The following is a 27,258-nucleotide window of genomic DNA, read 5'->3' as shown; positions in this document are numbered from 1 at the left end:
CCACCCCGGCACAGCTGCCTCAGGGGTCTGCTGGCCACCTAGTCATCATTCAGGTGGCTGATCTTTGACATTGCTGAGCCTCTGTGTTCCTCCTTGCTGCTGCTTCTTTGTCTTGTCATGTCAGGCCTTTGTTTTTCTGAATCATTGTTGAATTTATTTGTTTGTTATAAACCACTGCTAAGTGGTATCAGCTCAGGAATCTTGCTATGTTCTGGTGTTGTTTTTACCTTATCTTGCAGGCTGTCATAGCCTACGTGCTCTTACACTTGCAGGCGGTGATAACTACACTCATCGTATTTCCCTTAGTAAAGCAGGCTTGTGGATCACAATATTTTCTCATTTTTTCTTGCAAGTTCAGGACACGTGCTAGTTACGAAAGATGCACTAGAACACCCTCTGGCAGTGAGTCTGCATCACCCGCTCCGTCTAAACATTGACACTGTGCAAAGAAAAGCTCTTTACAACTTCTGCTATTTAAGCCCACCATGCAGTACAGAGACACTTTGAAAACATAGTGTTGCATCAAAATAAACGGTGCTGATTTTAGAGAGAACCATCCAATACTGAATTTTTGGCCGAAGAAAGATATTAAAAGAAATCCTGTTAGGTAGTATGGAATAATAAATGTACCAAGTCTGTTGTACAGGGAGATCTGCTCAACACAGGCTGATTAAAAGAAAGGTAAGAGGCAGGGTTCAGTAACCCAGCGGAAATCTTAGTGCTTAAATTCTGCTAATTTTAGTGAAGCCTGGATATGCTGAGCTCGTGGGTGATTTGGGGAATACTTCAGCCTTCAAGATCAGACTGTGCTTCAGAACAGGACCAAGAAAGGGTGGAAGTTGTGTGTCCTATGGAGCTTATTGTCAGATTACTCTGCATATGGATGTGTGAGACACATGCTCGGGTCATCCCTGAGGGCGGTAGACTCCAGAGATGGTGAGCCAGTCAAACGCATCCTCAGCTGTAGTACATGCTAACAGAAGTACATACTAGCTTAACTCACATCAGCTTTTGGCTTTCATCAGGTTCCTCCAAGAATGATCACAGCCTGCTAACCCGTGAAAAAGTGGATAGCCTTCTGCCAAGTTAGAGACCTGAGCCAGCTTGTGGTATGATGCTGAGGGGACAAGAGCCGATGAACCAAGGGAGATGAGATATGACAGGGCTGTGGGAATGGGAATGTGTTGGGCAGGAGGAAGACCATCTTACCAAGGTCGTGCTAGTCCTGTAGCTTGGCACATCTGCACTTAAGACTGCAGCTTGCCAGGCTGATGGTTGGATTCGATGATTTTAAAGGTCTTTTCCAATCTAAATGATTCTGTGATTCATAAGTGAGATGACTGGGTGCTCAAGACGGTTCTTGTGGTCCATCAAGTGTTTGCATCAATGAATGCACATTCAGTTAGCTAATAAAGACATGGCAATTGACTGGAGTAATTGGGGTGCTATATCTACATAAAAAGCTGCCTTTAGAAGAGCACAGTCTTTCTTCATCTAATCTTGTGTCCCATCTCAGCCATACCAGCTATTTGTTGCATTGGAGAAAATACTTGGGGGTTGAGGCAGGACAGCTGAAAGAAATAAAGCTGCCCTGTTGCTTAGCCACGTTCTTCCCAAGAACATGCAGACAATGTTGTTTTGTCCCAAGTCCCTTAACAGAGAGGAGGGATTTCACAATCATAAAAATGTAATTAGCCCCCAGGGCTTTGGGGAAATAGAATTTATTTTACCTTATCTTCATATTAAGGGGAGAGGGGAGAAGGGGAGGTTATTATATTTGAGAATAAAACATATGGCTCTGTCATTTTAAAAAGTCTTCTTAGATAAGATTATAGAGAAGTCCATCTCTTCTGCCTTGTAGAGAGCATTCATGCTGTGAGCAGTGGTAGATAGCAAGCCCAACACATTTTTTGCAGTGTGCAGTCTCTGGTAACAAAAATGAGTAGCTGTGTTACTGGTGCTCGAGAGCTGTGTTATGCTTTTAGGCTGGTTTTGTTTTAGATAACTGCTGGAGCTGTTCAGGATTTGGGGGCTGGTCAGACATCAGTGACTTGGTGACTGTCTCCTGCAAGACCTTTGTCAGCGGAAGGGCTCCATCAGCCTGGGTGGCGAGGGCCACTGCATCCAGAGAGTGAGCCAGGCATGTGGACATGCTGGCTCTTCTTCTGTAAAGACTTCATAGCTTTTACCAGGAGTCCTGGGGTGGTAGTGAGAAGTGCACTTCACCGTCTAGCTGACTGAGAAATTTGTTGTAAGTATAAGAGTTTCTTCTATCCTGGGAAATGTAGGGAGAGACCCATCCCTGCAAGCAATCCCAAAGTCATGCAGACTTTGTATTAGTCCCCCCATCTCAGCTGCTAATGTCAACCCGAATCTGTCTGTGCTGCTGATGGTGAATGGGAACAGTGTAAGAACACTTGCCAAAGTTGTGTCTCCTGCGGGACACTTGGAATAATCTTGAAGTCATTTTTTTTTCCTTTACTCTTACTTAGATGTAAGATATCCTTCTAAGTGGGCAAAGATGTTTGAAAGGGGAACAGAAAAGCAGTCCTATTTTCTTCCTTCTTTCAGCCTACTCTCTTCTTGTTAAATTTAGTTAATATTTTCATGCTTTTGGTGTATTTTTTTTTTTATTTATTTTCCAAACTGACAAGTTTTGAGGTCACGTAAGTCAAGTCTTGGCCCCATTGAAATCAGTACCAAGATTCCCACCTTCCACAGAAGATCAGTTCTAGACGATTCCACTTGGGAAGACACAATTTCTGCTTTCCTGTCCTTGGAAGGAGCTTGGGATAAGAACATGCTTGGAAAATATGCCAGATACTCAGCTGGCTGATTACCCCATAACAGAGCAGTCTGAAGAGAATGCATGATCCATAAATAACAGGCACAATATGAAGAAATGCATACTATAAGTGCGTACTGTAAATAATAACTGTGGGCGTTGTGCATTTTTTAGGGCTGTAATATACTTGCAGGTTTTAGATGTTTTGTAACCAGTACCAGCAAGTCCCTCAGTGATGGCATAGCCTCTTTACATACTTCATAGTTAACAGTTAAATGACATGTTTTCTTGCTCCCTTAAATCAAGTGCTTGCTGGTAATAGCTTGAATTGTTTGCGTTTTGCCTTCCTTGTTGTTGTAACAGTGTTTACAGGAGGTGTGCGTGTTACCACGCTCTGCCAGAGAAGCTTTTGGAAAAACTCTTTTACGGCAGCCAAGACTGGCGCAACCACTGTTAGAATAATTGTTTGTGTGTTTTGGTTTGGTTTGCTTTTGGTTTTCTGGAGTGGCTGCCAACACGAAGAACCAAGGGAAATAATTCCGAGTTAATTTTTTTTTTCTTTCCTTGACAAATTAAAAGTAGAAATATTTAATTTCACCAAACCCCTGAAGTGTTTCATTTTGGTCATTAAGAAAAGCAAGGGAAATGAAGGGTTAGACTTCAAAGAAAGTGCCTGGGGGTAGTTGCCATTTAGCAGCTCAGGAAGTGGAGCCCTCATTCAGGGTGGAGGAGACCCTCCTACAACTCTTTCCTCTGCTGGAGAGGATTTGAACATGCTTGTCTTGCTTCCCAGGAAGGTTTGCTAGGAACAGGCTGTTCTGGGGTGAGGATAGGATTAGGTGAAAAATAAGTCGGAGGAGACATGGGCTAGATGTAAAAACAAAAGTCAAGCAATGCTGAAAAAAAAATTTCTCTCGTTTTCAGGCTGCGATTTGGAAAACGAAACTGGAAGCCTTTCTTGTTTGTAATGTTTGTGAATACTTACAGAAAAGGAATCTGTATCAATTTTGGATTATTTTGTCACAATGGAAATTCATGTCTCTGTTTTAAAAGTCTAGTTTTATTGGCACATATTTTAAGATATGATACCTTTACATGCACAGCACAAATTGATGAGAGCTGTGCAAATGGCCTGTTTGTTAGGACACACACAAATACTTCAGATGTACCGCTGATTCAATGTATTCTTACTTACTGTAGCTCTTGTTTCTGCCTCCAAATTAACCTCTTCTCAGAAAATTAGTAAATCCTATGTAAACCAAACATTTTACAGTTTTCAGAGATGACTCCTTGGCCTGAAGACTGGGACCAGAATACCTCCTTGCAGCACTGTCCCCGTGGGTTTTGGTGACTAGCACCTTTTGGGATTGTGTCAAGGTTGACTGAGTTGGCTGGGCAGCCTGTGCTTTGAGCCTCCTGCCGGTCTGCAGTCTTCACATTAGGTTCCCCTGTGCAGTGTTTGATGGGATGTCGTCAATACTACACATGTATTAACGCCATTAAATTGCTGTCATTTGCATATTCTGGCTGCAGATCACTAGATGGCCGGCTGCAAGTGTCTCACCGGAAGGGTCTTCCCCATGTGATCTACTGCCGGCTGTGGCGGTGGCCAGACCTTCATAGCCACCATGAGCTGCGTGCCATGGAGATGTGCGAGTATGCCTTTAACATGAAGAAGGATGAAGTCTGTGTGAATCCTTATCATTACCAAAGAGTGGAAACCCCAGGTACTGCTGGCCCTGTGTGCAGATGCCTCAGCTTCTCAGTGCCAGCATAAGGGATTTATAAGTGCATTTCAAAATTGAATAAAGCAGCAGGCGTAGGGTTTTAAAACCAAAGGGTATCTATTATTGATGATAATCTCTTACTGTATGCAGTAGAATAATTTATGAATCTGCACTCGGGGGGAAAATACTATTTTAAATCGATAAAATCCAAGTCGGGCAGGTTGCGTTGTTGCCAGGTCCCTAATACGGCATTGTGTGCACGTAAACAATTCACACACATAGTGGATACAACTATGAACTATGGCAGTGTTCTGTGCATCCCTAATTCTTGGTATTAAGTTAAGGATAAACTTACTGTTAAGTTGAAGTGGATCTAAGAATAGCTCCCAACACAACTGAACTTCCTGTTCTGAAGTCTCCTCCTGCCTCTAAAAGAGACTTTCATCTGGAACTGCAAATACTTCTGCTGCTTGTCAGTACAAATCTGCAGAACCAGTCTGGATGTTTATGCTAATCCTACCTTACTGTTTCATTTTATGTGAAATTTATTCCTTTTGAATCATGTGGTATAACTTCTCTTAAATGGTTTTTCAGGATGACCTGTTTCTTTGCCTTAGAAGGGGCAGACAGGCTGGGTGTGTTCAGATAAGCACTTATCCTGTCCCCAGCTGAGATGTGTTAAGAATAACTGCTGCTGTTATTTCAGAAGCAAGTATCGAATTGTGTCCCTTAATAAGTGACTTTGGTGTTGCATGTATTTAAGGGTGTTAGTCCAGACTAGTTTCTCTTCATTTTCTAGGGTTTCAGTCATTTTATTTTAAAGCTGTTCTATTTTTTTCCTTTCCATTTGTGCAGTGTTACCTCCAGTGCTGGTGCCTCGGCACACAGAGATCCCAGCTGAGTTCCCGCCATTAGATGATTATAGTCATTCTATTCCAGAGAACACTAACTTCCCAGCGGGTATCGAGCCACAGAGCAACTACATTCCAGGTACCATATATCTTCCATACAGCGAGTGGAGGGAAAAGGGTCACATTGCACAGAGAATTGTGTCTATGTATGCTAAGCTTGAGGACTGGAAAGTCTTTTTTCCATTGTTGCTACAAAGCTAAGGAGTGGGAATCTATACAAAAATAGATGAAAGCTGTAAATGTAGGCACATGACAGTGCTGTTTATAGTTTTGTTTTGTTTTCATTAAACTCACCTCTTCCCTTCAGTAGTGCATACTCAGTTTATTGTGAAATCTAAAGCTGAATGTTCCCTTAGCAAGTTTAGATTTGAGTGAAATTCAGCCATTTTGATTTGAGTAAAACTCTCTACATTTCTGATGAAATTGAGCTCTTCTATTTATGTGTCTCTTTTACAAGCAATTTACACCTTATTTGCATGGACAAGCTATGCAGCTGCACACCAGGAGAGGAAAAATATGCGGACAGAAAACTGTCTACATGGCTTAAAGGTTTATGGGACTGAAAATCCAGATTTTTTTGTTTCCCCTTCCTCTGTTGTTCACAAATACCATCCTGATTGTGCCAGCTCCTCCTTTCAGCAGCTTGAGGAAGAAAAGTAATGAAAAAGAAATTCAGCTCCTTGTGCATAACAGAGTATATGTTTTTGGCATCTAAAATCCAGACTTTGCATCTAGTTGCAATGACAGTATGATCATTTTATGCTTCTAGAGACACCTCCTCCAGGCTATTTGAGTGAGGATGGAGAAACTAGTGACCACCAGATGAACCCCAGCATGGATGCGGGTAAGTCATCTTGTGCCATTTGCTGCAGCTTTCTAGGTCATATCAGAGACACTTTTAAAGTTTTTCTTTGCGACAATGAAGATCAGATGGTGGTTTCAGGTATTTTATCCCTGTAGGAGTGCAAGTGTAGCCTGACATCTCATGCAAAGCACGAGTTGGTGTGTTTTGGAGCTGCTGGTGAAAGGTACAGCATGTTCCTGTTCTCCGCAATATTCATCATTAGATACTACTAATGATACAGGAGCCTGCAACAGTGGAGACACATCTAAGGATGATAGTTTGTGTTGTATTTGTGTCCTTGCATCTGTACACACTTGAAAATTTAGCACATAACTGGCACTTTTCTACAGAGGCATTTTCCTTATCGCTTGGTTGTTTACATACTTAAACATCCAGTTTTATTATATTTGAAATGACCACTAGCAGATTTTTTTTTAAATGGGTTTATCATTTAGTGGCTATGTCTCAAAGGAAGTTGAAAGCCTGGGTTCTCTTTCATTTCCAAGAAAACCAGTAACCAGGTTTAGAATGAGCAGCCTTAGTGTTCACGCTAACCTGTATCAACACTTTAAACCAAAACATGCAGCTCTCATCTTTCTGGGAGTAACTGTTTAGGGCATCTTGTTGATCTGAGTGGTGTCACTGCTTATAAGAAGCACTGAATCAGACTCCGAATTCATAAAACTTTTGCTTGAAGAGCAAAAACACATCCTTGGTTAGAAGGGCTGATGCTTTGCAAGAGTGTTATGCAAATCCATGGCACTTACATACAGGTAGACATGCAGAACCTAATTAATGCAAATACTGCACATAAATATCCTGGTTTCTTGCATGCCTTCAGCCGTAGAGCGTACGTGGGATTCTAAAAGAGGGATGACTGATTTGCAGTCTTTCACCACAGTTATACAGATGGAGGAAGGCAGCGTGGGTTGGTTTGTCTACACCAAGTGTAAGCCTATTGACACGATCCATTTTAGTGCATACAATTATTGGCAGTGTGGTTGACATGTGGAATGTATGTATGGCTTTTTGGAAAGTGGACTGGAATAGGATCGGCCTGGAAGATGCTATAAATACCCAATTTATGTTCAAATGCTATATCCCTTCCTTCAAGTATTGTGGACTTCCCCCTTTCTAGAAAAACAAGTTTTAAAGAAACCAGCCAAACTCAGTGTAGAGATGAAAAGAAAAAATGGACTGTGCTACCTGTCTGCATCCTTGTGGCATCCAGAGACTGTGGAAATTGCTCTGGACATCCAAGTGCAGATATTTGAAATATATGCACAGAATATGTGGACCAAATTGAAATGATTTGGGATAAAATTCTGACAGTTGTTTGGTCAGATCTGTATAGCTTGATCCAATGCTTCATTGTCCTGAAACCAGTAAGATTTGTTGATACAAAGTGGTATGGTTTTGACTGTTCCGAGTATGTTTTGTGCCTAGCGATGTAAAATCAAGCTCTTAAATGCCCAGCTAGCTAGCTGTCATGATGGTACCTGGAGTTTTGATAACTGGAAGTGAAAGTAAAACAGCCAACTGCATGCTCAGTTTTGAAAATTAATGGGCTCAGCTTAAGTGAATGCATTATGAAGATGCTTAGCAGTATTGCAGATGCAGCAAGATGATATAAGTAATAGCATTTGGAAATGTATGTAAAGAGTGATCAACATCAGAGAAGCTGCTGGTGTCACAAAGTGAGACTTCAGCGAGAAATGGGTTATCCCTCCAACAAGCCTGGGCAGCACTGAACTTTTTGGGCAAGGGTTTGTCCTTGTGCAGGTGCCACATTAACAGTTATAATGTCTTGATTTTCAGGTTCTCCAAACTTATCACCAAACCCTATGTCTCCAGCACACAATAATCTGGGTAAGCATGTGATCTTGAGAACTGTATGCAATTATAGTCAAGATAGTGACATATTAATGATGATGTTATTGCTTGAGGTTGTGCACTTTTGATGAGGTGGAGAGCACTGTTGACATTCCTTTCTGCTAATCCTCTTTACTGTGATGATGGTGGTTCATAGTAACTCTGTGTGAAATAAAAGACATCTGAACTCTGAACTTACATCAGAGAATTAAATAAAACCAGGAAATGTTGGCAGACAAATAGCAAAAAGGATGAGTGGAGGACTGCGGAAAAAACACACTTGTTGGATTACATGAATTTGCAAGGAATATGTCCCGTACCTGTTCTGCTGATGGGTTTGTGTTCTTATATTTTTAAAGGACACAGACTGGGGTAAAGTTTTGTCTCCTGGAATTTACTTCGTAAATTTGTAGTGTTTACTGGTCTCTTTTACAGCATACCAGAGCAACTTGCAATTTTTTGGTATTTATTAACTTGGTGTTACATTCATTATAGGGCAGATGCTGTTATCCACATATTGTGGACAGGGGGCTGAGGTTCAGAGTGACAGTTCTGCCTGCACCCCTTTGCCAGCTCGCGCAATCAACTGCTTTGGTGAAGGGCAGCCAAGGCATTACATTCTCACATAAACCCAGTGCAGGAGCAAGCCCAGGTCCCCAGCAGAGCAAGTATGCCGTTACGCAGCACGGATGGGCATGGCCTTGAGGGTTTAGGTGGCAGTGGCTGGGGACTCCTAACAAAACTGGGTGCTGGGATGTGTCAGACCACAAGGTAACTCTACCTGCAGGGCATCCCTAGACCACATAGCAGTAAAGCAGCCCAGAGCCCTTGTGTCCCAGTGCCCTAAACCACTGGAAAAACTGATGTTGCAGGAGTTTAAGTTACTAAGGTATGAAATTGAGCAGGGTAAAATGGAGGCGGCAGCTGGTTGGTGGTTGTGTGGTTGGAGAGTCCAAATCAATGGAGAGAGGGCAGGAATGCTAAGGTATGGAGAGGTGCAGAAGTCACAGGCAGCCTTACTTGAACATCAGAGGTGTTTGTGGGGTCTTAGGTTCAAATGAGCCTGGAGGAATGTTGTAGGTGAGATGCACAAACCACAGACGCACTGTGGGATTTTTCTGACCGACAGCCAGTTGGTTTTCATCAAGCAAACTCAAGTTACAGTGCAGTCTTGAGTTGTCTTTCCCCCACCTAACCCCATGCTGAGCGCCAGGGAGATAGTCCAGCCTTAAGTGCTATACCAGACCACTGAGGTCACTGATTCACTCCATAACCTGTAGACAGTAAATAGGAGCAAAGCTGAAGAAGAAGGAATAGCAGCTGAACAGGGTCTTTACCTTTGAGATACTGTTAGAGGTTGTGTGGCTATCTCTGAACCTCTGTTGTCTTCTGAAATGGCTCTGCCCTTGATTTTCATACCTACAGACATAAAAGGTCTGATCTTCATCAGTTTGAGCTCTTAGCCTGTTTGAAATTGCTCTCAATGGTCTGTCATAAAAAGCACTCATAGCTCTGGCTAGGTGCAGGATCAGTTCTCTAAATGTTCATTAAGCCAGCAGACAGAGGCCACTTGAGATTACTCTTGAATAACCATAGCCATAAAGTTTACATATGCTTTTAATCCTGGCACAGAGCACTTTGACACTGCTCCAAAATTTGTCAGTCATTGGCTGACTTGTGGATATCTTGGGGCTGTTGAAGAGGGGATTTCTTTTCTCTTTTTTTTGCCCCCCTTTTTTTTGGTAAAGCATGAGATATATTGCCACAGTGCCACTAGATTTTTATTTGCTTTAACTGTTAAAGCCTAAGAAGAGAGTGCATAGCTGACTTATTTTTATTCCCGCTTTTCTTTTTTTGTTTGTATCCGTTATACTCCAGTGTGCTGCCTAGGAGTTGATGAGAATTTCTAGCAATTTTTTTCAACCTAAAAATAAAAAGGCAATTACATGTAACAAACCCAACCTGGCAAGTTGACTGTGGCATCTGCCTTACATAAGGAAGAAAGGAGTTTCTAGGAAAGAGGCCCCAGTGCATATTCTTTCTAACAAGAATGCTGGTTATTAACACATGCTGCTCAGCTGATGGGCCTCTCAGATGTCTAATGTGCTGTCTGGTGACAAAATCTAAGTAGGAGCAGGTGAAGCTGGTTAACCACAAGGAATCTTTTTGTAGTCTAAGGAGCAGACATCAGAAAAGCATTTTAGCTTACCAATATTAGAAGATACCTTTAAGTTTTGCAAGCCAAATGTTTATTCCTCTTAGGCAAGAACTTCCACAAATTAAGAATGTCTTGTCTCTTCTAAAAAAATTTACTGTAAATTTTTGCATCTGAGGAAGTTACAAAATAAAAAAATGAAGTGGCATGTAGCTGAGCAACTCTTAAAACTGCCAAATGGCAAAATTGTCATCAGCTGTACTTGTAGATAGGCCTGTAGATGTCATGTCTGAAGGAAGGAGCTGCTTACAGCAGGGTAGGTGAAAACACCAGCAGCCCAGCTGACCTTCAGCCTGATGGTCTCTGCAGCCCAGAAGGGGGTTGCATGGGCTGGGAGAGCAGAACTTCTCATCTCTGCAGGTTCTCTCTCCACCTGGATGTTAGTTGGTGGCTGGTGGCCTGCAGTGCTCCGGCTTTTGCTGTGCTATAGAATTGTGTGGACAAGTAGAACACTCCCATGTCTGGAGCTGTACTTTGATCTGCAGAAGTTTAATCTGGCTTTCTCGGTATGTTTGTTAAGGAGATTGAATAGAAATTAAAAAAAACCACAACAGTACGCAATGAGGAAAATTATCAGCAAGTTCTCAGTGGCAAAATGTGGTGAGCTTTTGCAGTTTTGCCATTGAGAAAATAATGTCACAGTATTGATGTCTGTTTATTTAACCAGAACTACCTGAAGCTTTTAAGACAGTTTACTTTGTGTAAGCTGAATTTTGGACTTAAATCCCATGGCCGTATTCCAGAGAATTACAAAGGTAATAAATTAGCATGAAGCAAACCAACTGGGACAATAGAAGTAAGGTTTGTTTGAGGTGCAATGTATGTATTTCAGCAGAAAGCTGTAAGACTGTGCTATGGGATTGAGGGAGTTTAGGGAGTTTCATCTTTCCGTTCACAGGCACAAAAGCGTTGCAAGGTAACATATTGGGATTTTATTTTTTCCTTCATTCAGCTTGGGTGTTTGATTTGGAAGCATTCTCATTTTGGTCCAGAATTTCAGTTGTCACATTTTCAGTTGTCAGACATAGGCTTTAAATGGAAACTATAGCTATCCAATGATCTCTTCTGTATTACTGAAATATGAACTGGAGAAAATACAGAAAAGAACCAAAATGAAAGGAGATTTGCCAGCATTATGTGGACATTCGGAATGAAGTCAGGGAGTTTACACTGGCTGAGGGCCAGGCCTGCGGTTGCATGCATATTGTTATTTTGGAGCGAGGCAGTCCCTTGGTGTACAGGAAATCCATTGTCAGTGTTTGCTCCGCAAAAGACTTGACGCAAAAGCTGTAAGTGAAATAAGCACATACCCTACGGTCAAATCCATCAGGAACATAAGCCTCTGTTACTCTCTGTGTTGAAACGCTGTTTCCCAAAGGAGTGAAAAGGCAGCCCTTCTCAAAGTACAGAGGGGAAGGGAGCATGCACGCCTATTTATCTTTCTGTTTCTGAGGAAGGAGTCAGAATTAATGTGGCTGCAACTAATACCACTGGAAAACATGTATCAGTAATTTCTGATATACATTGTGAATCAAATGCATTAACTGAAAGTAAGCTAACAGCTGTTCTTAGGCGTAGAGGGCACGTTGTTGAGAGTGCAAAGCAGCCAGCAGATCTTTTTTCCTCCACAGCTGGACAGAGAGTACTCTCATGTTGTAGGGAAGATGCAGTATGGGTAGCATCCCAACACTCGGTGGACATTTGTGAAAGCGAAGCTGTAGTGAGTCAAGGTTGAAATTGTATAGAGATGATTCAGGCAGGATTTGCTTGGGTTTAGTGCATCATGTTTTAGTTGATTGTGTACCCCCTCAGGATTCTTTGGCTTTAGTGGAGCTACGTTCTCTTACTTTTCCCCAAACAGTAAATCCATGAATTGAAAATGAATTTTCAGTACTGATCTAACGCAAGAGGAGGCTTGCCCATCCCATGACAGCTTAAGCTGAAGCCTAAGACCACAAATCACTGGAGAAAGCAGCATTGTTAAGAGCTTGGTTGCATTTTTTAGAGACAAGTTTTTCTTCAAAATAGGATTTGTTGGTTTGTGTCTTTCCTCAAGTTGCAAATAAGCCGGAAATAAGATTTCCGTACATCCTTCAGTGGGGAATCCACAGTTCCCTTGAGTCGCAACCAAACGGAGGTGGTTTCTGAAGGAAAGGACCACGAAACCATAGAGAGCAATACAAGCTCTGGTGTTTTTATAACTCGAATAGTACCCATCTGAGGACATTACTTAAGGATCAAGAAAAGTTGATTTGTTTTTTCTGGAGCTGAGCAGCCTTACAATTAGAAAGGCACTGGCTGTGGAGTAAGAGCACAGTCATGTGGAGCACAGTCTGTTTTCTTAAGTCGGTGGGCACACCTGAAGAGACTCTGGTTAGTGCTGGTATTTGCTGTACCTCTATACAAATGGCACTGGTGTCGTGAAGCCCAGAGTCAGTTGTGACGTGTACAGACTGCTGCTGCAGGCCACAGCCGCTAATTGATGAAATGAGGCTGGTATGGGAGAAATATGCCTGATGTGGCAGTTTCCAGTGGGAAAACCAAGTATGTCATAGAAGAAAAAAAGGCAGAGACAGTAAACCTGTGTGGCTCCTGGTTGTGTTTGATATCATCTGTGCATCTCAGGAGAGGGGCTTGCTTTAAGCTATAAAATTATTTAAAATGTGACGAAACAGCAGCTATGCTTACCAGATCTCTTAAGCTGATGCAGCAACCCCTGTCCTGTTGAGCTGCCTTCTGTTAGCTTTTGCTTTGAACATTATGTCCTTTTCCTTAAGAGGAGGATACGCTTTTGCTTTGTGGGTGTAATGTGTGGAGGAGAGCAGGAACATTGAGCTTTGCTTGTGATAGAGCATTTTTCTTTCTGATGATACAATTAAGGAAAGAGAGAGACTGAAAGAAGCTGGGAATGGGTGTAAGGTCCAAAATTCACAGACTTTGAAAATCTACTAAGGATTACAGAGTTCCCCAGATTCACTTTTACTCAATTCCTTATTTGCTGTCAGCAAAGTTTGTAACAAAGCAGAAACCGAAGTTTTCTCATTGTTAGCTACTTCGGGAACTCATACACCACAGTAATAAAGAGGAAACCAGCATGTCTTTTGGCTAGAGCCAGGCTCTTCAACCAGTTTTTAAAGGTTACAGAGTAACAGCAGGTACCAGATGAGAAATTACTCTCAAACCTCTGTGGAGACACTCTCTTCAGTGTGAGAGGAAGCTGGGATGCTAAAAACCTATCTTTGACTTTTGGAGCTGATCTGTTAAGCCCCAGATTTGCTGAAGCCTTGCAGGAGCAACAGATGGGAAAGCCTATGGAAAAAGCTGGGGTTTGCTGCTTGATATTAACTCTTTGCCCAGATGGGAAGCTCTGTGTTCCGCTTTTAAGTACCATTTGAGTGAGGATGAAGTGATAAACTGGGGGGAGGACTGGAGGGAATTCTTCTCTCGCTTTTAATTCTTGCATTGAATGTGGGGAATAGAGCACTTATCAATTAGCTTCGTCTGCTTTTCACTTCCTCTGCTCAGCAGATTCTTGGCTCACAGCAGGGCTGGGCACCATCTAGTGCATTATTTCCTGGAAATTTGACCTGAGCCTTCCTCTGCTGAAATCTCATTGGATTTAGTGCGAGCAATTAAATCATTTGATGCCATTTGAATGTCCTACCTTTCTTGTGTATGAAGTATTGTCTTCCTGAGATTGCCTCAGCCTGCTCATGAACTTTGGTCCTTTCACTTCGCTCCACAGGTTGAGTCAAACTATAACCCCAATAAAAAAGGCGTGCCATCATCTACTGGGGAACTGTATTTCTTTTAATAATTTGAGATCAAGTGCACTGGAAGAAAGTATCTAATTTTCAAATCACTTTGATGCCAGTCTTACATACAATTTGATGCATATTTCAGACAGCTGTACTGTTTTCATCAGTGCCAGAGAAACTGTGACAGAGTCAGTAAGAACAAAAGTTGGACTTGGTGTAAGTGCACAGCATTAGGGTTCTGGAGACCTGTGTTACTGAAAGCAGATTTGTGGTCTGCTCTTTCTGTTTCTTCCTTTTCTCTCCTTTTCTCCTTCTTAGGGTACTGGCTACCTAAAAGTGATCCCACATTTCATAGTAAAGCTAAGGTTATTTTTTAAAATTTTCTGCAAGTATGAAGATAGTTAAGTGACACCCCGCTTGCTAAGTGACTAATATCTTCGCCTGTTTGTGATTGTTCCATGTGCCAAAAGCTTCAGGAGTGATGTAACTTTCTAGCTGCAGTCCATTAAAATCTGTCAAGTAATTAAAGTTTGGTGGTTAAAGTGAGCCCAAGGAATGAAGCAGAACAATATTTCAAAACAGTCGGGTTTTTTCATCCCACTTTCCCCGCCTGAGGGCCTGTGATTCATTTTGCTTTTTATTTTGTGCAGATCTGCAGCCTGTTACCTACTGCGAGCCAGCTTTCTGGTGCTCGATATCCTACTATGAACTCAACCAGCGAGTGGGAGAGACTTTCCATGCCTCTCAGCCCTCTATGACCGTGGATGGTTTCACTGACCCATCTAATTCTGAACGCTTCTGCCTTGGTTTACTGTCTAATGTGAACAGAAATGCGGCAGTGGAACTCACAAGACGACACATTGGTAATTTCTGTTTCCTTGGTTTAGTCAGTGTCTTTCAAGGTGGAAGGTGGAGACCTGTGTGTAAAGCTTTTTATCTAGCTGATCGGCATGCAGCTCCGTCAGTTTCAGAACACTGCAATGTTTTAATAGCCATGGTGTTTTAGCAGGCTAATCTTCCATAAAGGAACACTAATTGTGGTTTTTCATAAAAGTATAATTAAAACAATGCACTGAGGAACACTAAAATTGCTGCATGTAATAGAGACAGAATTCAAACTTCTGCATGCACTCTTCTGTATTTGGATGGATGTTAGTGATAATCTGCTGTATTCATTTTCCCTCCTGCACTGTTTTGTTTTCTAACTGACCGTTAGTTTATAAATGGAAACTTATTTCCTTGATTTTCATCTCAGTTTCCACTTTTCCTGCTTATACTGCAAAGTAATGTTCAGGGAGTTTTTCAGTTAAACTTGGGCTAAATAGACTATCTCAAATTTATGCAGTTTTAATAAAAAGCAAAATTGCTTATGCTTTGCTGTGTTTTCTGCTGACTTCTATAAAAAATGAACGTGGGTTTTGTCCTAATTTTTCTCCCCTTTATACCCTTTCCTGAGCAGTAAACTTCATACAGGAGCATCTTTCTTTGCTTGTTTCTAATATGATTTCTAGGACCAAAAAAACCCAACCCCCAACACCTAACCAAGATTCAGAAATCAGACTTTAAATTCAGCAGGCTCCTTATGCTCTATGGAAGGATGAAAGCAATATTCAGCTAGGAATGTGAGACCGCAGCAAGTCTTTATTTGAGCAACAAGGATGTATTCCCAAAATTGGTTTCTTTATTAACTGAGATTTTAATAATTTGTGTAAACTCCTGTGGGAAACACATGTTTGTCCTTGTATACAATATGATCTGAAGCAAAAGGCAATGATTTGAAAATGTTGTATAGTTTAATTCCAAATCACTAAGTAAGTAAACAAACACATTGTATCCAGCTGCGATGACTTTCAGAAAAGGTTGAAAACCATACGTTAACTGATAGAATGTTCGTATGGAAAATGTCAGACGTGCATGTTAGAGTAAGCAGTCTGTGAGGTGGTGAATGGATGCAGTCCAGGCCGTGATTTACAGTGGGACCGGGGAGTGCAATTCTGACTTTATAAATTGATCCTCCCACCTCCCTCACCTTAACTCGCTCTCAGAGCAACTTTACGGCTCCCCGGTGGGAGTACCCATGGGTCAGAAGAGGTGGTTTTCATTTTCCATCATTCATAGTTCAGCTGCTTTTGGAGAGCTGTCTCGTTCAGAGGTTGCCTACGTCTCTAGCAGCTCCTCTTGCAGACTTTGCAGATGATTGTTCTAAGCTAAACCAAAACTGTGCCATGTGTTTCCTAGGAAGAGGAGTAAGGCTCTACTACATTGGCGGCGAGGTGTTTGCCGAGTGCCTTAGTGACAGTGCCATTTTCGTCCAGTCTCCCAACTGCAACCAACGCTACGGCTGGCACCCAGCAACAGTTTGCAAGATTCCACCAGGTAAGGATGCCTTAGCGGTGATCCTACACAGACTTCGCTTTTGCGAACAGGGACTTGCTGCGGAAAGCTCTACTCCTTGTTGAGGTAGGCATGGGTCTGCTGACCTCTGTTCTGGACCATAATCAGAAACTTTTACCCTGTTATAAGCAACTTGACAATTCAAGCAGGGAATTTTTTATAGCATGAAGATAGCTATAAAGGAAGCTCCAATAATTGTTTGCGCTACATTCATACACGTAGGAAGAAACAGTACTTCAGGATCTAAGCAGAACTAAGAGTAGAATCTGCCACTTGTTCTGTGCCGTGTTTTATCAGTCCATTATTGCATAGTAATTATCTGAAAATCATGTTTATCATTTTGTTTGTACATTTAAGTGAAAGAATATAACGTAAGACTTTTTTCTTAATTTAGCTTCACCCGTAATAGGTTTAAATTGTTACTTTTATCTGTTCTGTAGCAAAACTTTCCCCTACGCTTTGTGAATTAGTTTTATTCTAGGGAAATCGCATTTGCAGGCACCTTGTTGTTCTGGTTACAGCAAACGTATGCTGAAAGATTACAAGGGAGTTTATTGCATCTATCTGGAAAGAAAATGTTTTGCTGTTAGACACATGCAAGAGAGCTAGTATGAAAGGATGCCATTTGAAATGGAATTTACCTAGTTAGCTAGGCTTACAAAAGTTAGGTTTTTTACAGTTAAAAGTATATATGTATTTAAAAAAAACTATTTAATTTAGAAGTAATTGAATAAAGATTGCCTTTCTTTTGAGAAGAGATCTATATGCTGCAAGCTCTGGCCCATCTTAATGGGTTTCCTTTCTCAGATGCTTAGGAAGCAGCTGCCAGTGTTGCAAACATGACTTAATTCTCCAGCCACATCACAAGAGTCCACCCTGGCTGGAGTCAACATCTGAAGACATAAACAACCCACACTTCCGCTGTGGATTCATCTAAGGCACATTTTTTGGACTGCAACTCTCCCCACTTTTGCCACAGTCTTTGGCCGCCTTCTTAGACTCATCATCAAATCTTTGTGGGGTTGAAGCAGTTTCTTCACTCCCTTGTTGACATGATCAAGTCGTACCCGCTCCTCCCAGGCACAGTCGTGGAGAGACCTCTTCCCATCCCGTCCTGAAGTCTGAGCAGCTTGGCAGCCTGATCCTCATCAAGTTTTTTGCTTCCCTTGCCATAGCACTTTCTCTGCTCAACCTGGCGCTGATGCTCTCACCTTTCTTATTTTCCCCCCTTAGACTGCAGTGTGCCTGCCACGGCTTCCCGTCAAACCCTCTGCAAGATGCACAGCTCTTGGGCTGTGCTCTTTTATGGTTACAAAAATGGGTGGCTGCTTCTGCAGCTGATGAGTTGTTGCATGCGGTTATGCTTTGCTATACGCAGCGTGACCCAAAACAGATGACAGTATGAGTCCAGCCCAGGAGAGCAGGCTCGGAAGTGATCTTAGAAAAATACAGTTTGTCGCAGCCCAAGTGGTTGTTTTTCAGACTTGGCCCACACCTAATCCCAAATGAGCATTAGTTGCGTGCCAGGTTTCAGAGCTTCACTTGTTTATGGTTATCCGGGAGGAAGCAAGCATAGTGACACGTTGGTTTTTTTTTTTTTAAAGAGTTGTTCATTTAAGCTATGATGGATGTTGTTGGATTTCACCTTTATCACCTAAAACCAGTGGAATAAGTTGTTCGCAGTCTTAGCTGGGACTAAACATTGTGGAAAAAACTCCAGTTTTAAAGGAAAATTCTTTGGCACGTGATAGTTAAATTTAAGAGAGGATTATAGCAGAAGCAGCTCTGCTAGCAGCCTTTTTAACCCTGATGACTGGTTTCTGGGTTACCAGAGAGGTTTCACTTCAGAGCTTCTCCGTTACTTCCGCTGATGGACACCGTGTAAAGCCAACACCGGAGATTCCGTATTTTTAGCCTGTGCATTCCTTCCTTTCAGGCCCTGTAGTGATTGCCCTTGTGAAGCATTAAGGTCATAGTTGGGCTTTTAAATTGCAATATAAGGGAAATATGTGAAGGAGATAGGAGGAGGTTCTACATGGGGATCCCAGGTCTGGTCTCGCAGATTGCAATCTGCTGTGTGGGCACTAGCATCAATCGTTCTCTGTCCTGTAACACAGTTTTCTTCCTTTTCAGCATATGAGCTGTGGAAGTGTGGCAACCGTGATTCCTTTTTCTGAAATCCTGTGTTTAAACAATCTGTATACAGCGTCGCATGGTCTGAGGATATGGAGAAGCAACACTTGAGTTTCTTTTCATCCTCAGAAAGAAATGGATTTCTTAATCTAGTTAAGCTAATGCCTTGGTCTTGTCATCTTCTTTTTTCACAGGTTGTAACCTGAAGATTTTTAACAACCAGGAATTCGCCGCTCTCTTGGCTCAGTCTGTAAATCAGGGCTTCGAAGCTGTGTACCAGCTGACCAGAATGTGCACGATTCGAATGAGCTTTGTCAAGGGATGGGGAGCAGAATACAGGTCAGGCCTTCTGAATGAAACTTTGCTTGTGCTTGCCATCGTCACCCCTGTATTTCACAGCCTGAGGCGGTGTTCTGCAAAGCTGCTTCAGTCAGCTTTTAAGGTGATGAAGAATTAGCACAGAGTCTCTTCAGGTTGTAGCTGTTGAGAGTGGATTGATCTTGCCTCTCGTTTTTCCCATCCTATTTGTGTAAAACATACATCGTGTGATATACCTGGAAGACCACATGTATTTGGTCGCAGAGCCAAGAGCTTTAGCTGAGAACAGCTGATGAATCCAGATGGCCAGTGTAGGAGCTATGGCTTTTTTTTCTGCTTAAAATTATATGTATATTGGATAGTTTGAGTGTCTTGTGACTACACTGCTATCAGGACAGGATCAGTGGGAGTGCTTCCTAACAGATTTGGGTGGGGTTTGATGCTTCTTTTATCAGGGACTAGTGGGATTCAAATAAAAGCAGATTGGCTTGAAAATCTGTATTTGGAAGAACTGTTAGAGTTGCTTCAAAGTTACAGTTAAATCTCCTCATCCTTTCCTTAGTGCTTGTTGTAGGGCAATTGCTTAAATGTGACTGGAGGTAGCAGGAGAAGCAGGGTTACTGTTTTCTCTGGTGAATATTGATGATATAAAACCGAGGTGCAGTAGGGTCTGATGTTTGGCATCGGTGGTGTGGTTATTCTGACAACACGGGGACAGTGGAGGCAGGGTGAGGGATGGAATGCTTCATAGCTTGCGTTGCTGTTGCTCCACTGCATTAGCAAGCAAATGTCTCTAAGTAGCGAAGGGAATGAAATCAGCGTTTAACAGTACAAGTAGGGGAGATGAAATTCGTTGGAAAATTAAGGTCGTTTTATGAGAGAGAAAGCTGGCAGGGATTTAAGCCAAATGTGATTTTGAAATACTTGACTGTATACCCTTTAAATCTGTGGCCTTATTTGAAAATCTGGGGGCAGTCCCTGCCTCCTGGAGCAGCAAGGCCGTCTGCTGGTGCTCCCCTTTCACAGCTGCCGGCAGCAGACGGGGGAGATGCCATAGTATCAGCTGGAGCCCGGGCCCTGCACGTTACTCTCCCACTTTCTTCATTTCTCCAGATGTTTGGAGTCCATTTTGTTTTGAAATTGTCGTGCACCCAGGCCAGAGCATTTCAGCCCTGGCTTGCAGCCACGGCTCGTAATGAAATCCAGATGAGCATGACTTACGGAAAGTCAACTATCTCATTTAGAGTATTGTAGTCAGTGAAACCCTACACTCACGCTGACCGCACCGAAGCTGCTCTCCTGCTCCTTCATTTCCCTGCCGCAAAATACTACATCTGATTGCCTTTGTCCGAGCACGTTTATTTGTTGAACTGATTCATATATGAAAACGTTACTGGGGGAGCGGCCTCCAGAGCACTGTCCCAGTGATTTCTGGTTCAGCTGCTTAGCCTTTTGAGCAGTCTAGTTGTGGGGTGTTTAGTGCTCAGGAGTGCCAGGGATTTGGTGGAGGGAAGAGGGGAGAAGCCAACTGCATAAGCAGCCTGTGCTGCAGAGGTTCTCCTCTGTCCAGCGGGAGCCTGGTAGAGCAGGCTGAAGGCACGGAGAGCTTTGAGGGTTTGCCTTTCCGAAAGGCCGGAGCCAGCGTGCTGGTCGCCTAGGTGGGAAGGCAGAATGAAGTTTGCCGTGATAGATGTGCAGTGGGCAGAAGCGTGGTAGCCCTGTGGGTCGTGGGTTTCTGTGCAGAGGTGCCAGGGCGGCTGTTGGACCGCGGCGTTAGGCTGGTTTCGGGCAGCAAAGTGCTCTGCGCGGAGGGGGACTGGGTTTTCCTGGGACCCACGAGGTCTGTGTGCTTCTTCCTGACGGAGCGAGAGGTGCTCTGCTCTCCCCGACCGTCCTGTGGTCCTCCTGCCGGAACAGCTCAGGAAACACCCTTTAATGCCAAACACCATGAAGCGGCCGCGTGGGACAGGCCCTGCCCACACGCCCACTCCCGGGCACTGGTGGCCCGCCAGCCCCGGCCGCCTGAGCTGGGGATGGGTGGGGTGCCCGAGGGAGCTGCTGCTCAGAGGGTTTGAGGGATCCGGATTCACCAGCAGAGCGGGCTACAGCCCTTGGCCAAAGCCTTGCAGAGCTGTGCCCTCTCCCTGCTCCTCGACCCCGCCATGAGGGGGCCGGGATGGCGGTGGGAGCGCAGGGCAGCCCCGCGGAGCAGGGGGTCCCCTTTACAGCAGCGGTTTCTCCCTGGGCCCCGCAGGCTTCGGCTTCTCCCTCCCACAAACAGATTCCAAGAACAGCTTCTGTGGGAAATGAGGGTGTAAAACAAAGCTGTTTCCAGGCTATTTCTCTCTCTCCATAATCTTCCTCCTCCACAGCAGCTGTCCCTGCCTCTCTGCCTGGAATAAGGCTTAGGCCACCCCTCAGCAGAGGAGGGAGAGCTCCTTGCCCTGTGTCTCGGGCTCCCTTCCCTCCCCATCTCTTCCTGCTTTACCACCTGAAGACACTGCATGGGGTCTGGCCTCAGGGGCAATACAGAGGCGGATAGGAGAGGAGGAAGGTCTGACCGCAGCCACCAGCTCTTGAGGGATTTTAAAACGACATTTCTGCTTTTCTGATAGGTTTTGCAACTTTTTACGCTCTGCAGCATTTCTGCTTCTTTTGAAGCAGCTGATGAAATGCAAATCTGTTGGACTGCCCCGTACACAGCATGTGTAGGGTAGGGTTCAAGCCTCCCGTGCATCCTCCCAAGCTGTGCGAAAAGGATGCTCAGCGGCAGCTCTGGCCACACAAGGAGAGGGCTCCGCAGGGCTGCGGGAGGGAGCCTGGACAGCTGAGCGGGGATCTCTCTCCATCGCTTCCACATTCTGCTAAAACCTAAAGATACAGTAAAAAAGAGAGTATCCTTGTCTTTTATACATAGAGAAATTTTAACATATTTGGTAAACTGCTTACGTTGCTATTTAATTAGGCAAGGTCTGCAAAATAAAACTGAAGAATTCTGCTTAGATAAACACCTTACTTTCTCTTCAGGGAATCAGATGTTGCCTGTTTTCAGGAATCTGAGTAGTAAACAGGTTATGTAGTGATCCGCTCCCTTGGGATCATAAGAAATGTAAAGAGAAAGGTAGGGTTTTTAAAAGCAGTTGGCAGCATAGGCCAAAAGTGTGTTATAGAGGAGAGAGACATTCCTTTGGCCCCACATGCAAGACTATTGTCTAAGCAGGAAAGAATGCTTCAGTAGCTGTAAAACCTTTTCACATTTGCAAAGTTTTGTAAGTCACATTTATGGTTTTTTTTTTTTCTTCTCTCCCCCCCAACCCCTTCTTTCTTGTAGGCGGCAGACTGTGACCAGTACTCCCTGCTGGATTGAGCTACATCTTAATGGTCCTTTGCAGTGGCTAGACAAGGTCCTTACACAAATGGGCTCCCCGAGTATTCGTTGTTCCAGTGTCTCATAAGGAAACATCTCCTGGGGGTGGGTGGGGGAACAAAGACTCTGGAAAAAGGAATTGGCTTAACCCTTAGCAAAATGCATAGTGCATAGTCAACAAATTCCCAGTTATTGAAGTGATGAGAAAAAAAATCTGCTTTAAAAAAGAAAGTGGTTTTCTTTGTTTCATTTTGTGTTTTTTAAACTAAATGCCCATTTAAGCCACTTCCACTGAAACTGTTAGCACTTTGGTTACAACGCTATGGGCCATTGCAGTTAGAATTTGAAGCTGAAGTTTATAATGATAAAAAAGTGGACTTTGTTTTAGCGGAGAGAAGCCAGTGCTCCGCCTCCAGCCGTGCCGTGCCTGCCTGGCCGGGCGCTCTGTGCTGGTGTGAGCATGCAGGAGGCACCAGCAGCTCAGAGACTTCCCGTTTGCCTCGCACAACTCCAGCGTGTCATGCAGCATCTCTGAAAAGCCAGATACCGTGGGACATTGGGATGACTCTTGCTCTTGCACTCCTGTCGCCATCCACCTGATCCACACCAGTCCTCCCTGGGATTGCAGCAGCAGGGGAAAAGGCAGCATTTAAAGCACACACAAGAGCTAATTCCCCCGGTAACGTTCCCAAAAGGAATTGATTTCCCGCGCTGGACTGCTAACAAGGAGACAGAGTCTTGTTTCATGTCTGAGGGATGCAGCTGATACCCTGATGGGCTCAGGCTGGATTGCCATTGAAGCAAAAGGCCAAACTTAAGGCTTCCTCTGATATTGCTGCAGCAACTTTTGACTTGAGCTGCTCACAGACGGACATTTGTCATGTGGGGAGCTCTGGCTGGATAAATTAAGCCTTTGTTATTGTGCAGTCTATTTGCATTAACTACAGAAAGTTTGTATTCTATTTTATCAGTATTTTGAATGGTATCTGCCACTTCTGAAGTCTTAGGGGCTTAATGAATTCTGTGTCCAGGTCTGTCTAGTAATGGAAGTCAACAGGCCCTTGCTGCCGTTTTCAGAACATGCCATTTAATAGGTTATCCCATGCTGTCACGTGTGACTGCGCATGAACCAGGGCATCTCAGACACAAAACCTCTCTGTTTAAAACTTATTTCAGCTGATTAAAATGCTCTGAGATGTGTTTTTGCCTGGAGAAATTGGGAGAGTGTGTATTTACTTGTATTATAAAATGTTCATTTTAAACATACATGCTCCAGACTGTTCAATATTTTTTTTTCCCTGCAGCAACTTTCATGGCAAACAACTTCTACAACTGGAAAAAACCCTTAGCACTTGTTTTTATGGTTCACATTTGCCAAATAAGTCTCATAACTTTGTCAGTGCTCTCCAATTATCTGTTTCTTTATATCTGCATTGAATATCATATGCATTTGTGCCAAAATATTAGAAGGGGGAGGGGAGAAAGTGATAATCAGTTTCCTATGGAAATCCTTTTTTCTGCCTTTAATTTTTTTTTTATATATATATATATATATATATGAAAGATAAACACACAAGCCTAGATCTGGCTCCGGGAAGGACAGACTCGGATGGACTTTACAATGGTTTGTGTTAAGGCTTTAGCCCTGCAAATTTTTGTGCTCCCAGGTGTGAACGTGAGCGGCCCCACTGAGTTGGGTGGAAGTTTCCCTGCCTGCTGGGTTGAGGTTTGCAGCTTCAGAGCACCTGGGTCCTGTAACGGGGTGCTGGCTTGTAATAGCATTTCCAACGCTTACTGGGAACTCCTGTGTCCCTGCCTTTCTGTGGAGAGGGGCTTTTCCGACGTGCTTGTTCCTTTGAGACCACTCTGTCTGTCAACCCCACCACCTGGGTTGCAAAAAAACCAGCACTTCTGGCCTGCAGCGTCGGCAAGATGGGTACAATGTACCCCTTGCTTGGTGGGCACGGGAACAGCTGACCCAAGAGGCTCGGTGCCCGTCTTCGTTTTGCCAGGTGCGTGAAGGGATGCTTTGGAGAGAGTCTTCTAGAAACAAGACATTGTATTTTGTAGATGAAATCTAAATTCTGAGGAAGACTTTCAGTGGTGGATGTGCTTCTAAACAGTAACAGGCACTTTTCAATATCCTCTTGCGGAATTTTGACTGGAGCTTTCACTGTGCAACACGGCCTGTATCATAGTGCTGGAGGTTTTCTAGGATTTTTAATTCCTATTTTTATTTTTGTTTTTTCAGATATTTGCAATGTGTCTGATTTTAGTTAAATTTCTGATTGCATGACCTTGTGCAATAAGAGGATCTGTATTTTCTGTTTTCTAGCCAGTAGAAATACTTTAAAAAGTATTTTTTAATACTTTAAAAAGTAGATCTATCTGTCATTGCGGATTGATTTGGCGTATATTTCAGATACAGGTTTCTAACATAGTTGCAAACAAAAATTTATCCTGACTTTTGTGGAAGTATTTGACTTGCTGTTTTAGTGAGAGAGGCGAAAAAAATCTGCCATGTAAAATGGCCCCAGGTTTCCTCCCTCAGTGTCTTTAAGTCATATTTGCTTATTTTAGTGAACAAACTGTTTTCATTGCCCGCATAATCACGGAGGAAGTTGGACTCTGTGCTGCCTTGTGCATTAGCAACAATAATGACATCTTGAATTGCAGTGTCAAGAGTTCATTCCACGTGATGGTGTGCGCAGGAGCCCGGCCTGACCCCAAGGCTACAAGCTGGAATAAACCCTGACTTTAATACGAAGTTCGCACACAGATTCACCTCTTCAGCCAGACTAAGAATTGGGCCTGGATTTCTGCTAGGAACCAGATTTCTATCTTCTACCTGATAAAGGATAATTAATTGCTAACAGTTATTAGTAGAGGCCTTTTGAAGAGCAGGATTCAGATGATGCATAAAAACTTGGGTTAATCTCACTTCATCATCCCTGAAGTAAAATGACTTCAAATGGAAAATGTAAGCTGGTCTAGCAGTACAGTCAGATAAAATTGAGAAGATTATCTCCACTAAAGTATTAATTTCCTCTCCTCCCCTCTGTTTGCCTTCTCACTAATTCATAAAAGCTTTCTGGTTTTTCGAGTTACCTTATAAAGTCAAATGGAAAGTCCTGTACCACGCAACAAACGAAAAGCTAAAGGTTGGGGAAGGGGTGTGATCCAAGGGACATCAGGGCTGAGCTTCCTTTTGTGTGGCACGGTCGCAGCGGATCGTAGCGATGAAAGCTTGCTCCCCGACAGAGCTGAGACGCGCTTAATCACGCCGCTCACGTGGACACTAACGAGAGGGAAGAGGTAGCGTTCGGCTGTAGGTCGCTGTAGGCAGCGGTGCCGCAGAGCTGCGCGTTGCTGCTTCTTGGTTTTACTTTTTTCTAAAACTTTATTAAAGTAGCTTTGATATGTAGCACAAATGTATGCGATCGTCCATGCCCTAGCTTAGATTACGTGTGTGTCCTGGAATATCTTCTCATTTAATGGTAGTCTTGGCTAGTTTTACCAGGATTTCATACATTTTTGTTACTAGCAGAGAGTCACTAGCAGGAACTTTGACTCTTTTTAATTGGTGTAGCCATACACAAGGGCCTGGCTGCTGGCAGATGATATTGATGGCCTTGTGGTTTTAAATGACTGTGGTGATTTTTTTTTTATTATTATTAAAGTATTGAACTGATTTGCAGTTTGTATTTTGTGTTAAGCTTGTCTTGGAAGTAATCCAGTGCTGTCCATTTGATTTAATTGCCAGGAATCAGCATGTGTATGTGCAAAAGATGGAGAATCTCATCATAACAAATTTCCCCAAAGCTCTGGCTACCCATATACGCCACGAAAAGGCTGCTGGGGGGTAACCTTTGAGAAAGAGTTAAATCGGTTTCCTCTCCCCTGAAGGATCAGCATAGTTTGAACCATGCAGAGGACTCCTTTGCAGGGCGAAGAATATTCAGGACTCCATCTCAAGCAGCAAGTATTGACATCCGTGCCTTGTGCTGCTTACTAACTGGAAAAGCACAAGGAGCAAGAAGAACACAGCTCAGTGAAGGACTTCAGCCGTATCCCACAGCATCTGTGAGCTCTCCTAGTTCTCTAAGGTACTGGATAGGTAGGAGGAGCGGAATTTCACAAACAAGCTGGTAAGCTAGAACGAGAAATAATTAGTCACTATATAGTAGTTACTTGAGCGGTATGGTTAAGAAGTTCAGTATCCGTTTTTTATTATGTACATGCTCTTGTATTTATGTTGTCTTTCTTGAATATTCAGATGAATCGGAAAGGGCCATTAAAGACTCAAGAGTATTAAATCTTTTGTATGTTCCTTTCTGACGATTGCTAGAAATGAGGCAGTTACTGATGTGAGAACAAGAGGCTCACCTCAGAACTGCACAACAAACCCTCGCCAGTAAAACTGAACAAGGACTTCTCCAGCGGACGCCTTTGCCCGAGTTCCCGTTTTATCTTTTAACAACCAGTCAGGTTCCCAGCTGGGCCTCTGAATTGTGTTCTTCAGGTCTTTTCAGATTTCTGAGGCTTTAAAGAGACAGTAACGTACTACTCCGTAAATGTTTTGGTTCATCTTGCGTTTCCTCTGGTACGTGGATACTGGAGGAATCTGCACCAGTCTCTGCTGCCGAGATGCGTCTCGCTCCCTCTCCCAACGGAGGCAGCCTACTTTCTTCACGCTAGGTCGAACTATCCCCCCCTTGATGGCTATGTACGAGCATGCTTGCATTAGTGTTTAGTTTTTCTTAACCTGAGATTGTATGTTAATGACTGGTGATGTCACCTACATGCTTTAGCTTGTTAAGCATTATTCACCTATTTTGTTACCGAAGGCCTGTACTATGTATGCCCTCTTATTTCGTATGTGAAACTGTAAGTTCTATTTTTGACATTTTAATAAACTTTGATTTGAAAACTGA

The 27,258-nt window shown here is 43.2% G+C and overlaps 1 protein-coding gene across 3 annotated transcripts in view; it reads left to right on the top strand.

Annotated features, from left to right (window-relative positions):
* Positions 1-27,258, top strand: part of SMAD3 (SMAD family member 3) — a 79,859-nt gene extending 52,601 nt beyond the window's left edge. For 2 of the 3 annotated variants that reach the window (XM_037393389.1, XM_037393390.1), the window contains 8 exons: positions 4,319-4,512; positions 5,368-5,502; positions 6,193-6,267; positions 8,086-8,136; positions 14,763-14,975; positions 16,351-16,488; positions 18,834-18,978; positions 22,289-22,412. In XM_037393389.1, the coding sequence (XP_037249286.1) occupies positions 4,319-4,512; positions 5,368-5,502; positions 6,193-6,267; positions 8,086-8,136; positions 14,763-14,975; positions 16,351-16,488; positions 18,834-18,978; positions 22,289-22,412 (1,075 nt within the window). Of the gene's footprint in view, positions 1-4,318; positions 4,513-5,367; positions 5,503-6,192; positions 6,268-8,085; positions 8,137-14,762; positions 14,976-16,350; positions 16,489-18,833; positions 18,979-22,288 lie in introns of all 3 variants that reach the window. The other variant, XM_037393388.1, reaches the window with a different exon arrangement.

Source organism: Falco rusticolus, chromosome 7 (genome assembly GCF_015220075.1).
Source record: "Falco rusticolus isolate bFalRus1 chromosome 7, bFalRus1.pri, whole genome shotgun sequence".
NCBI classification, from domain to species: Eukaryota; Metazoa; Chordata; class Aves; order Falconiformes; family Falconidae; genus Falco; species Falco rusticolus.
This window is presented reverse-complemented; position numbering and strand designations above follow the sequence as displayed.